At 42.4% G+C, this 13,557-nt stretch overlaps 1 protein-coding gene across 12 annotated transcripts in view; it reads left to right on the top strand.

Annotated features, from left to right (window-relative positions):
* The first annotated feature begins 1,023 nt into the window (after nt 1-1,023).
* The window catches only part of CREM (cAMP responsive element modulator), a 59,271-nt gene continuing 46,737 nt past the window's right edge, over nt 1,024-13,557 (top strand). For 4 of the 12 annotated variants that reach the window (XR_014183441.1, XM_082046679.1, XM_082046677.1 and 1 more), the window contains exons 1-2: nt 5,784-5,894; nt 6,495-6,675. Coding sequence is in view for 11 of the 12 variants with exons in the window: in XM_082046679.1 (XP_081902805.1) it covers nt 5,854-5,894; nt 6,495-6,675 (222 nt within the window). In the remaining variant the exon portion in view is untranslated. Of the gene's footprint in view, nt 1,153-1,295; nt 2,056-5,777; nt 5,895-6,494; nt 6,676-13,557 lie in introns of those variants that run through there. The other 8 variants (XM_082046676.1, XM_082046670.1, XM_082046669.1 and 5 more) reach the window with 7 other exon arrangements.

Genomic DNA, 13,557 nt, shown 5'->3' on the forward strand with positions numbered 1-13,557 from the left:
CAATGAGTCATGTGAAATTAACGTAGGTTATTAATTCTTATTTGGCACACTACTGAGTAGTTTCTCAGAGAAAAAAAAAAAAGTACATGAAAATGGACAAATACACTATGTAATGTCAGAATATAAATGGAGTGATGTATAGACTATAGTGTTATAATCCCCACTACTTTGTATAATAAAATACTGAACAGCAATAAGACATGTTAAAACACCACGAGTAACAGACTATGGAGCTCAAGCATTTATATAGTTTAAATATTATTAAAACTGAGAACATGGGCCTTAGACTTCCTGGAACAAGAACTGTTCAAACATTCAGCACAAACCAAACATGACTCATGACATTTGAACGTATCCTGTGGCACCAAGGGGGGAAACACGCACGTAGCTCCTGTTTGTTCTCTCTTGGCATTTTCTCGTTTATTTAGATGAAGAAATACAAAACACGACGTCATATTTCAAAGGGAAAACACGCAGTATTGAGAATAACCGATGTAAGGGATGTGTTGCAGTAAGTAGAAGCCGTGGGCACTGGCTCGGCGGGGCGGCCTTGCTCTGCCCGCCGCACCGCCCGCTGCCTCGGCACCTGCCCTTCTCCCCGCCACCGCCCAGGGCGGCGGGCACCCCGTTCCCCGGAGCAAGCGCCGGCCTCGGCTGGGCCCCGCGGGGAGGCCAGCACGGACAGCGGCGGCACCGCGCCCCTGTTATCGCACTCCTCGGGGAGCGGGACCACCACCCCGGCCGCGCTGAGAGCTCCCGGTCCGAGCCACAGCCCCCAGCCGTTCCCCGGCGCCACACGCCCGGCTGAGGAACCGCCGGGCACCCCCCACAACAGAAGTGAGACCCGCCCCTCCCCCCAGCAGCGGACTCGTCTCGCCTCTCAGCCAATGAGAGGCGCTGCCGGCAGCCCCGCGGCGTCGGTTGGCCGGCCTGCCAGCCGTTGCGCGCCCCGTAGCCAATCGGCGGCCCCGCCTAAGGCCCGGCTCCTCCTCCTTCCGCGGCCGCTGGGGCTGGGAGTCGCCGCAGACGCCATTTCCTCAGCGCCCCCGCGGCGGCGAGGCTGCATCAGCGCTGACGTTGGGCCGACGTGCGGCTCCGCCCGGCCCAATCCCCCCCACCCCCTGTGACGGGGGCAGCACGTACAGGGCGGCGGTGAGTGCGGGAGGGGGCGGGGACACGTGTGCGCGCAGCCCGACCCCCTGCGGGCCGGGAGCGGGGGAGCGCCAAGGGCAGCGGCTGGGGCCGGCAGCGCGGAGGGGCGGGCAGGGGAGCTCAGGGCAAGGCAGCTCAGCTCAGGGCAGGGCAGGGCAGGGGGGCGCTGTGCCGCCCGGCTCAGCCCCTGCTGCCGGGAGCGCGTAAGAGCGGGCGGATGCGCGTCCCCGCTGGGGCCGCGAGCGCGCGACACTCAGGGCCGCGCAGGGCCCGGCGGCTTCGTTTGCCCGGCTCAGCACTGCTGGGCGACCCCGAGAAGGGGGGCATGCGGAGCGCCCTGCTCCGTTACAGCCCGGGAGCCGAGATGCCCGCACCGGGGTGCGGCTCGGGACCTTCGTCCGGAGCGAGGCTTGGGAGGGGGTCCGGCTCGGGAGGGACGGGGTAGCTGCCTGCCCGCTGCAGCCAGGGCCCCGGGACGGCAGGTCGCCGTCGCCTCCGAGGCTCGGTCCCTGCTGCTGCCCGGTGCTCTGGCGGCGGGGAGAGCGCTGGTGCTCGTTCCCCGCGGTCCGGTGGGGCTGGTTACATCCTTGCCCAGGGGGTGTTCCAAGCTGGGACAGAACAGCTGGGAGAGGATCACAGTGGGCTTCGTGAGTCCTACATCTTGCTTGAAGTTGGAGGATTTGCGGCATCCTCCATTGCTGTGTCAGCATCTTGGTGCTAAATGAAACAGCAGCATGTATTGTACCAATTAAACGATTCCACAGGTACTGACGCTTAAATGACCCTCTTCCTCATTCAGGGACTGGTTGGACGACTCTTCTAAACGTGGACCATGTGTCCTCTTCACAGCAGACTCAGCACTGTCTGGTCCAGATTATTGAGGTGGCAGATGGAAAGCAATGGGTAGCATGTTTTTACTTACACTAATAGCAGGTTGAGTTTTTAAGTATTGTTTAGGGTTTTATTAGGATATTATAGGAACAAAACGATGGGGAAGAAAAACGAAACACGTTTGAATTTAGGAGGCACAAGAAAGTGTTCTGCTGATACTGAAAACATAACAGAAAGATTACACTTTCAGATCTGTTGCTCATTTTACATGGCTGAATGCCGTGACTGCCTTGGTAGTCGGTGTGCTTCACAAAGCAGTGTAGTAAAACAGATTATAGACTTCATACTTCAAAGCACAAATGCTCTTCTGAAAGTAGTTGGTTCTGAGAGTTTCCACATTTGGTGTGAAGTCATCAATAAATGCAAAAGGGGTGTTTGTAAATTCATATCCGTGCTTTCTAGTAACTTCCCTGTGAATAAAAGCCTTCAAAGAGATATGGAGCAAGGGCTTAAGCATACTTCTTAGCCTCTTACAATTTCCTTTGTAATAAGCCACCTTTGTAAACACTCTCTGATGTATGAAGTACTGTTGAAATAAAGAAGTTGTCTTTAAAATGTCTCTGGGTATTTAATTAGACAGTCATACATTTCCAGTTATGCAAAATACTCTACCAGTTTGCTTATGCAGTTTAATTTCATCAAAATACGTTAAATATATTAATATTCAGTGATGTACTTGTAAAACAAGCAGCAGTATTGGGAGAGAATGACAGGAATTTTTGTGCTCTCTACTACACAAGCACACATCTTGATAGTGATGCTATCCTTTTATCTGTGGACAAAAATAGAAAAGGTTTGCACCTTTAGCTGTAAACGCCTTCCAGTTTTCTAGATCACCTGGGCAATATTTTACTTTACCTGATGCTGTCTGGCAGCATTGTCCCATCAGGGATGCTGTTGCAATCAGCTGAAGAAGCTTTTGATGTGCACTAAATGCATCTTCTTAATCAGTGTCTACTCACAACTGACCTACTGGACATTAGTCTCAATGACTATAGTAAATATGTGCTATTATATATTGAACCTCCTGCCAGATCCTGAAGATTTGTTTGCTATTTTGTAGGAAGAAGCAGGTATCTTTGCCTACATTATGAAAAGCCATTTTTTGCCCTTTTTTTATGGGAGGGGAAAGGTACAACTTCTTTATTAATTTAAAAATCCAGACTAATATTTAAAATTACTGTTCTGCGATGGTTAGAAATCAAGCTGGAAAATATAAGAAAAAAGTGTATTCATACTGAATGTAAGACTAAAGCTTCTATATAATTAATTGTACAATGAAGAAAAACATTAGATAATTTAAAGCAGGACTTAAGACCATATACTTAATTTAAACCTGCATGGTTTTCCTTGAAAATAGGGAGAAGGTAATATAAACTTTAAAGTGTGATATGTACTACTATGGATACACTTTTGTAAATGATTTAAAGTGCTTTTCAATAGATTTTTCTTACTTTGAAACTTAAAAGCAATAAATATGTTACAATGTGCTTGCAATGTAGACTGATGGAGTGTGATACATGTGGAAACTGTTTATGTTGGTAGTTTCTGGATTGGATTAATAACTATTTCTTACCACAGTCTGTATTACTGATTTTTTAGAAAAAAAAACATAGTTATGATCTTGCTCTGTATTTTTCTGTATGTTTATTAACAAGTTTGTATTCATGGTAAAATTATATATGAGATAATACAGGAAATACAAAACCTGTACAACTCGTGATACAGTAATCTGAGAGTTTATGAGAGTGCATGACAGTGATAACCTGGACTGGACTGTGAAATTCAGGAGTTTCTTGGCACACACAGGCTTGAGCTGTGCACAAGAAGTGCACATGAGAAGTGATGAGACCCTGGGGGCTCAAATAACTTCAGCTGACCTTCACTGCAAGTGTAGGAATCCCTGTTGCTCCCTCCACCCCAGAGCCCTAATCTTGTATGGTGTCTGAATTATGATACTAATGTGCTACATTTTGTCTCCAGTTATCTTTCTCATTGAAGTTTTATGCCAAGATAACTAGTGTAGCTTTTAGAATTATGCCCTTTGTTACGTTTGTTTCAGTTTGAAGGGCTATAGTTAGGTCTTCGTATTTAAAAGGCATTTTTAGTCAAGTCACTATTTACAAACATGCTAGAACTACCAGGTTGTCAAAAAGCAGTGCATTTTAGCTTACCTAGAAAGAGAATTTTGCTGTGTTCTAGGCTAACAGTGGCATTTTATGGCAGTAAACAAAACAAACAAAAAAAAGCTAATTAAAAGTAGCATACAGTTTTTCAGACTTCACTTTGCTAAAGATTTTTAAAAGGCAATACTTTGTGTTAAGAGTCAGCATCTACACAATTATAGGTGGAAAATCAATTATGGGAGAAAAATCCTGATAATCAAAATAGTAAAATAACTTTTTTTAACAGTGTTCTGCAATCAGTGAGTAATTAACCTAAAATTTAGAAAGTAACTCTATTTTTACAACATGAAGAATGGCTCTTTCTAGGTAAAATTTCTATGCAATGCAGTCACTGGGAATAAAATTGCTTGGTGTTTGTGTGGCTTTTTTTCCAGCAGTAGGTTATCTGTGACAATTGCCTTTGGATAAGAAAACCCTTTATGGCCTGTATAAAGTGAATTCATTCTAACTACATTCCCTTCTTTAAGAAGAGATTGCAATGAATATGTTGCCAATACCTATGCATTATTTAATCTGCCTTGGTGTGTAGGCTGTTCTGAAGTTTATGGAGGCAGCCTGACATGAACCAGAGAGAGCTTTCATGTCTGAGACTCTATAGATGGTCCTAGTTTACTAAGGAGGACCATTTATTTTTCTACATTTTTATTATTGTTACATTGAATGCTTATATAAAACCAAAATTATTTAGTATGATAAACATCTTGTTATGGAAAATTATGGGGGAAAGCTTGGTGAATTTCAGTACATCTTTTTAGATTGTATGTAGAGAAAAAGGTAATCAGTGGTAACTAAGAAGATGGGAATGTAGAAAGATTTTAGGTAAAATATCTTGTTATGAATTGATACTGGCACAGAGTATGTTACTTTTGTTGGCAGAAATACTAATGTTAATCCATAAAATCTTGAATTGTGTATGGCTTGGCTACCACTAGCCATAGTACTGTTAAGTCTGGTCAGTAGAATACCACTGGAGGAATAAAAGCTAGAAATATGCCTCTCTGCATCATTTGACTGGATTCCTTTTCATATTTTCATGCCTTTATTCTAGGCAAAAAGAGTGATTTAAAAAAAAACAACTGTTTTCCTTGAAGATTGTGGAATATTGTGTAAAATAGTGCCGCAAAAGGAGTTGGAATTACATTTAATTTGATTTCATGTAGTTAACTCTTACATGCGGGACTAAATTGAGGAGCCTGGCAGTCAGGTGCATAGTAGGTTTCCTTCTCCATCTCTCAATGTATGACGTGAGAAGAACCTGCAGTAACTTTCCTCCAGTTGCAATAGTTGATTATGGAGTTCAAACGGGTTTGCCATCCCATAGTTATGGTATTGAACCCAAGGAAGCAAAATTTGCTGCCTCTTAAATCCCACAACTATACCACGTCTTCCTTTTGCGGCCTCAATTCCTTGTGCAATTAAGGTGTAGGAGGGAGTGCGCCTGTGGGGTGTCCTGCCTGCCTCTGCCTGACCCTGTCCTGTGTCTGTTCTGTTTGTAAACTGACCTGTTGCCATGGCAATGTTTGTGACATCACCTGTTTAATGTTGCACCTTCAGTGCAGGGTTTGGTAGGAGAGAAAGGGAGCCGAAGAGAACCAAGCTTTTGTTTTAAAACACACCTTCCGTTATGACTAAGTGTGCCAAGAAATATGGAAAAGCAACTCTCAGGTAATTGCATTTTTATATAGCAGATATATTTGGAAGCTTTCTCTATGGAGTTTAAACTGGTGGCTTAAATTGAGGGTCAGGGAGTTGCTTATTCTTCTGTGAAACTTACTCCACTTTTAAACCTGCAAACCAAGAATTGCTGTTGCAGGTTTTGAGGCACAAGTAGTTTATGGACAATTCAAATGTAGATCCAAGCTAGGTGTTGGGATCTCAGAAGGTTCAAGAGACCTGTAACAGCGCATGGCTGCTGGTCAACTTGAGCCTTGTCTGGAGGGAAAGGAGAGGCAGGAGGGCCCTGCTGCGGGCAGTGCTGGTGGGCTGCTCCGGAGCACTGTGCTCCCAGCCCCGCGGCCAGCGCCGCACTGGACCCCAGGACTCTGCTTGTCCTTCTCCTGAGAAGCCTTTCCTGAACAGTCCCTCCTTGCAGCTTTCCAAAGTACTTGTTTTAGAGCTTCTGGCTGTATGAATGAATATTTTAATATGGGGGAGCGGGAAGAAAGGACTCCAGTTTATCTGATGGTTTTGAGAGAAATCTATTTATTTTCTGTTAGTTGTCCGCTCCAAATATAAAATCGTCTGGAATTGCTGTTTTCTCCCTAGGTGCCTGGTATACCTCCCTGTACTGCATTATTTAGTTCCGTATGTACTTACTTTTAGACAGATGACCATGGAAATGGTTGCATCACAACAGGATGAGAATGCAGTGGATTCTGTGCCAGAGAGAGATGCTGCTCGCTTTCAGAATCAGCCAGGCCGAAGTCAGATTTCCCCAGAATCTGAGGTAAGCTGGTATGTGGAAAGATGAGAAGAATCAATAAAATGATATACAGAACTGCTATGATTTTAAAATTATCAATTTATATGGAGTTCACATGTTCTGTAAGACTTATGAAATAGGAAAAATATAGCAAAGGTATACTGAAAACTATGCCTTGCGGTATTTAACAAAGAGCTAGTATAAAATCAGGTCTGTTAAAAGGTAACAGTTTTAGCAGATTAGGCTTTGACCAGTAGGCACATTTTTGTTTTTCACTTTTCCAATATGATTATGTTTGTTATAGAGATGGGAATAGACTCCTAAAGATTTGAGGTAGCTGCAAGATCAAACATAGCTAAAACATGTGTATCTTGAAGATGTCTCATATAACAAAAAATAAAAAATGAATAAAAGTAACCATGGTCCTTTGCTGGTTCCAGTTTTTATACAGAGCATGTTTTGTCTTCTTGCAAGTACATTTTTAATATATGCTTGTTTTGTTTCATCCTTGTGCATCCAATGACAGTGCCTGGAGTTCTAAAAATATACTTTATATGTCCTATATTGCAGTCATACCTGGATTTTTCTTTGTTAATGGATAAAAGATGACATAATAATTCTCAAACGTTGAAAGTATGCACTGAAATGTTCGGCATTTGAGAGAAATAGTGTTCTTGCCAGTACTAAGATTTATAGCTTTAGGAAGCTGTATAGACCCCTTAAAAGGATCTTCCAAAACCCTTTGTGAAATAAAGGAACTGATTAAAACAAACAAACCACACCCCCCAAAAAAACAAAACAAAACAAAACAAACACACAAAGCATCTTACAGAATTTATTTATCATCAGAAGCTAGAAGTTACTTGGTAAGATTTGATGCCACATATTTGGTATGGTAGATACTTGATTTACATTATAGGTGTATTTTCAAGACTGAATGCAGCTGCTTTTTGTTGGATCATCAGACACAAAGCAAACTGCAGAATTTTTATGATTGCTTATTTGTTGTTTTTGTTACCTATGTCTTTTGTTGTTTTGATACCTGTAGCATTGGAAATACTGTGTTTTTGTTTTTTTTTCTTGAAGAATGGAGCATGAGATCAATAATTTTATTTGGTTTGCTCTGTTGATGCCATCCCCTCATTTCTTCTTTCTTTGATAGTTCAGTTCAAATTTTGTGTTTTAACTTTATGGGATGATTTACATGTAAAATCTATTGGCTTGTGCAATATTCTCTGAAGAAAATTCCTATTAATTCTGTCACTTGGGATTTCTAACGTTGGTCAAGAGACAAAGCTGTCACTGATGCTGTAGGAGAGCTTCTGCCAGGTCTCCAGGGAAAACACTTTTTATGTTTATTTCCATTTAATGCTTGAGTACTGCGTATGAAAGTTCAGCCATACTGGGCATGGGGCTCGCGTCTTTCAGTTTAAACTAATAACCCTGAAGTACTGACAGATTTCAGTCAATCACCACTCAAACGTGTACACCTCAGTTTGAAGGCTCAGGGTGGTACTCGAGTTTACACCTGGGAGACCCTCTTTTTGGTCAGACCAGGTCTAGAGAGCCGGCCTGCACCTGTCAGAGCTGCTCCGTGCTCATAGCTGGAGCCTGCGGCCCTTTACCGGGCCGGCCAGGAAAGTGGGGTTGGTGCAGTTGTTCCGCTCTGTGACCAACAGTGAAGCCGGCGGCCTCCACCGGCCCGGCCCGCAGCCTGAGCCCCTGGCAGTGCCGGGCCTGGCAGCCGCTCCCGGGACCGCCGCCGCGCCGCCACCGCCGGCCTGGGCAGCCGGAGTCCGCGCACCCCCCGGCGGCCGGAGGCTGAACTGCCGCAGCGTCTCTTGGTAACACGGGCCCTGGCGGAAATCTTACTGCTGAAAGGCCTTGTCGTGACATTTATTTGGCTTAAGATGAGGAGGATGTTCTTTCCTTATTTCCCTCCCTGGCAGGCTCTGAAGGTGAGGAGCTTTGTCCCGGCGAGGGTTATTGGCGGTCGTTGGGTGTTAACCCCCGCACCAGGGACGTCTCCCCGCTACCGGAGCTGGGGTGCGGTGGGAACTCGGGGTTCCTGAGGAATTGGTGGCTGGGCTGCTGGTCCAGCATCCGTGTGTTCAGACTGTTCCAGAAGGGCACAGAGAGCCCCTTCTCCCTCCCTGGGCTCTGGAGAGCACAGTTACGAGCAGAAAACCACTTAAACTGACTGAGATGTGCCTCGTGCCAACTTTCAGTTGTCTCTCCTACTAACCTTTGTGCAAATGTGCAGAAGTATGAGAACATAATTACTTGGTTCTTACCGAGAGGTAACACACCTGGTCACTGAAACGGAAGGCTCCTTTTCAGATATTTTTGTGGGTTTTCTGTTTCTTGTGTGGTGGTGGTGGTGTTTTGTTTAATTTTTTTTTTAGCCAAATATTTGTTGAAACTTGGTTTTGTTCCCTGAGGAGTAAAGCATTTTAGTACATTATCTTTTAATAGTCAATTTGTAGTTTTCTGTGTATTATCAAAGAGCTGCAGGATGGCTGAGGTTGTCAGGGAGCTCTGGAGATCGTAGAGTCCAACCCCCTGCAGGCAGGGTCAGCTGGAGCTGGCTGCCCAGCGCTGGGTCCAGTTGGGTGTGAATATCTGCAAGGATGGAGTCTCCACAACCTCTCTGGGCGCCTGTGCCAGTGTTTGACTGTCCTCATAGTAGAAAAGGTGGGGTTTCTAATATTCAGATGGAATTAATGGTTTTTAATTTGCTCACTTTTAAAATTATGGCTTTGGCCAGGGAATGACTAGCAAAATGCTGAGGGACGCAACTGCATAGAAGGTGCTTGTTTTTTGTGGTGGTTTCCCTCCTCCAGAGTTCAGGCTTTTGAAAGAAATACCTTCCATTTAGTTTTTAAAAGATGGACAAGGTATTCAATAAGATGATAATATCTAGAGGGCAGACATTGTTTTGTACTGAAGCATTCTTAATGTCTCCCCTGTTGGGAGGGAGGGGAGACATGAAGAATGTCTGTGCTGGAGCACTGTGGTGTGATGGGATAACGTCCAATGTGGAGGAGGACCTGTTGTATATTGTTAATAGAAAAGAGATTTCTCGTCCCTCGTCCCTCTTCTCTCTTCTCTCCCTCTCCCTCTTTCTCCTCTTTCTCTCCTTCTCCTCTCCTCCTCCTCTTCTCTTCTCTCTCTCTTTTTCTTTTATTTTTTTTCTTTTTTCCTCCTAGCTTGTGTAATAGATATCGCCATATACTCCTGCAATTTTTTGGTGCTAAAAGTAAAATTACTTTTTTGCAAAAGCAAAAAATAGTAAACTCGAAACTAGCAAAAATGATATGCATTTTTCATCCAGTGAGGCAAAATCAACAATTTATATCCTAAAGGGTTATTTTAAAAGATCGCGTTTATGATTGAATTTCTTGCATCCCTCGCTTTCAGCCAGTTAACAAATTGACACAATATTGTTTTGGTGATCCAACCACCAGAAGAATTGAGTAAGAAACTATTAATTTGTAAAAAAATTTGGTAGTTGTCCTTAGAAGTTGCTGGAAATATACAGAGCACTTGTACAGAAGCTTGACACCTTTTCATCAGGGAAGGACAAAGGTGCAAGGTGGAAAATGTCTCATCCTGTTTTGAGATGGGCTCCAGGGGTTCTGTCTCACATGCAGAGATTTTCTATTAATACATATAGGGCCGTTCTTAAGAGGAGATTAATTTGGATTGAAATATTATGATAATGTTGATGATAGTCAAACTTGTATCTGGAAACAGTTACATCTGCATTGGCATTCAAAGAGAAATTAGTTCCTCTTGCAGGATTTCTACAGGCCATATTGCATTGTGTTCCCTGTGCCCAGCTACACTAAATGTAACTGCAAAAATGTAAGAGGAATGTGGTTAGGCCTTTTTCAGATTGGACATATGTATATATATATATATATATATAATTTTTTTTTTTTTTTCTTTAATCCTATGTCCTTGATGGGTTCCTCTTTGAATCACTTTTTGTAGACTTTGTCATATTTTGTCTATGAATAGAGCTGTCTGCTGTCTTGTCTGAGATACCGTCTGTTTGCCTCTCAGTGCTGGCCATAAACTAAACACAGGTCAGGATTTACAATGTGAGACCCGCTTTTGGAGCGAGCAGAGGGAGTTTTCTGGAGCCTGGAGTGTGTTGCCTTTCCAAGCTGGGACTCCTCAGGTTTAGCACTTAAGGGATGTTCTCTTTGGGGGCTCTTGGCATCAAACTGTGTTAAATCTTGCTCCCAAGAGATTGAGCCCTGTAGAAGTTTGCCAGGGTGTCTAAAACCAGCCTGCCAAATTAAAGTCCAGGACATTTAGCAAAGCTGATGCTAGAGCATGATGAACCTGCAGCCTTGTCACCAAATGGCTGAAATCAGCCTGACCTTGTCTTCCTTAACATTATGTGTTCCTTTTTTGGCATTAGCTTTGGAATTGACGAGGACTTCCCTGTCTTCAGCTTTTTCTTATAGAGACCACTCAGTGCTTGAGTGTGGTGAGTCCTTTGCTCTTTTATTAGGTGAATCCAGGATGGGTTTGCCTTGTCTTTTCTTTTTCCAGAAGTACTTTGCACTGTACTTCTGGAGTCCTTGTCTTGCTTAGATTTTAAAGCAGAGACAGAAACCAGACAGCTGTGCAGTGTGTACTTCATATCAGCAATGTTTGAGGTAAGAGGGGTTGAATGTGAACGTAACCTCTGTAGTATTCTGTAGGGAAAAGTTATCTAACCTTGAGTGCCGAGTGTGCGTACATCCACAGTGTAACTGTTCAGATGCAGATACATCTTGAAGTCAGATAACTGATGAGTAACCCCTTTCAAAAAAGAATGTGTGCCTCGGTATGAAGATAGTCCTTGATCTTTTTTTGCTGGCTACTTTTCTCTTCCCTCTTGGAAGATGGAGCACTTATATTGGCAAATGTATGAAGTATGGGACCATACTGCTATGACAGAGTGCATGGCTGATATTTGTTGAAGTTATTAGACTTCACCATTGCATACATAAGAGGAGAGAACCCAAAAGGACATTATAACATCTGAAGTATCTTTGCCATTGCCAGGAACAATAACCCTTACATTTTTAACCAGGTGCTTAATGTGTTAAGCTTCCCCTCACCCTCTATGTTCCTGAGTTGCTTCTGTTCATTGTTTTCAGTCATTGTGCCAGGCAGCCCTTGAAGTAATGATGTTAAAGGTAGCATTGCTCATCACTGACGTCAGAAAGTAATTTTTTGCCAAGTCTGTTTCAGTTAGCATTTATGTGTGATAGCATCAAAAGGTTCTAGAATTTTGGTTAACATGGGAATATTCAGTTTGCAAACAATGCAAAGGGAAATGTGAATCAAAATTGTTTTAATAATTTCTAATATTTATAAAAGAGATGCAGAAGATGAAGTTGGAAAGATTGTTTTCAGTCTTAGTTATAGAAAACAAACCTAATGCAAAAGAATCACAGACATTTTAAAATTTGCAGGTTACACATTGTGTAACCTGCAGATATTTGTGGAAACTTGGCAAGCAGCGATCAAATCACATTGACCCATTTAAAACAGATATAAATGAGCAAACAAATAACTTTTGGTTTGATCCAGTTTTAAAATACTACTGTCTCCTCTTCCCTTATACTGAATGGGATCTTTTAAATGTAGTGTTTCTTAATCTTGAGTACTAGATTAGTTCCTGATTATATGTGCCTGACCCATTTTGTACTAAAAACAAACTCATAAACTGTTCACCTTTTACTGTTTCGTGTGTGTTGAACTCGGAAAGTTATTTCTGATACACTGAGTATTGTATCTGGTGGCAGCTCTCACAAAGGTAGCAGTAAATCTAAAGGTTTGATGAAATATGCTTTGTAATGTTTTGAAAAGTTGGCACGCTTCGTAACCATTTGGACTACCCCATGCTCCTTCCTTGAAGCCTGGGCTTAGGGTGATGTCAGCTTTGACACAAAACAGATCATACTTTTCAGATCTTCAAGACTTTCTAGATCTCAGTCTCAAATATCTATTTCTGATAAATTTCTGATAATATTTGTTTTATAGATTGGGAAGAAGTTGTGTGTGACTTGTTTCCATATTGCCATTTAAGCCATTGAAGGAATAATTGTTTCCATTCTGGGGTTAGAAATGCCCTCAATTGTTCTATTTCCTGAAAAGTGGTTCAGTTTCCCATAACAATTGAACAATTACATAGTGAATGTTGACAAGATCCTGTCTGTGTTCCCTAGAAACATTGTTTCTTCAAGATAATTTGAGCCAACATCTGGTCTTTTTGACAGTTGTACATCTTAATAGTAGTTAAATTTTTTCTCTTGCCTTAAGAAAGGAATGTTTCCCAGACAAGCAATGGCTTATGGATCAGGAGTGAAAGCTTCTTTAATATTTGAAATTCAAAAAAACCTTCATTGTGAATACAGAAAAATACAAAACTTTCTTTAACCTTTTTTTTTTTTTTTTCCAATGTTCAGTGTTCAGCATGATTTTCTTCTCACTATCCTCTCTTTTTACCCTTACTGCTCATACCAGATACCTTTTGGGGCTGAGAACTAATCTAGGAAGGGAATAATACCATAATTTTGCATATGAGTCTAGGTTTTTTCTTGTACATGCAGAATATAGAAATAAGGTTTTTCAATGCAGTCTATTTAAAAAAAACCCACCTCGTGATATCTCTATTTATTGTATGATTTGTGTTTGTCGTTCTCTTCCTTTTCTGAGTTTAGCAATGTTTCATCTCACAGAACTTGGGATTAATCAGGGTGTTTTCCCTTTGCTTCAGCATTTGTTTCTGTTAGTAGACTTAAGAGTAATAGCATAAATATTGAACTATTCCTTTTAGCCCATAGGTGTTTAACTGTTTCTTAACCCATTCATTCTCAGTACCGATGGTGGGGAGCCCAG

Source organism: Streptopelia decaocto (assembly GCF_964273445.1).
Source record: "Streptopelia decaocto genome assembly, chromosome: 2".
In the NCBI taxonomy this organism is placed as follows: domain Eukaryota; kingdom Metazoa; phylum Chordata; class Aves; order Columbiformes; family Columbidae; genus Streptopelia; species Streptopelia decaocto.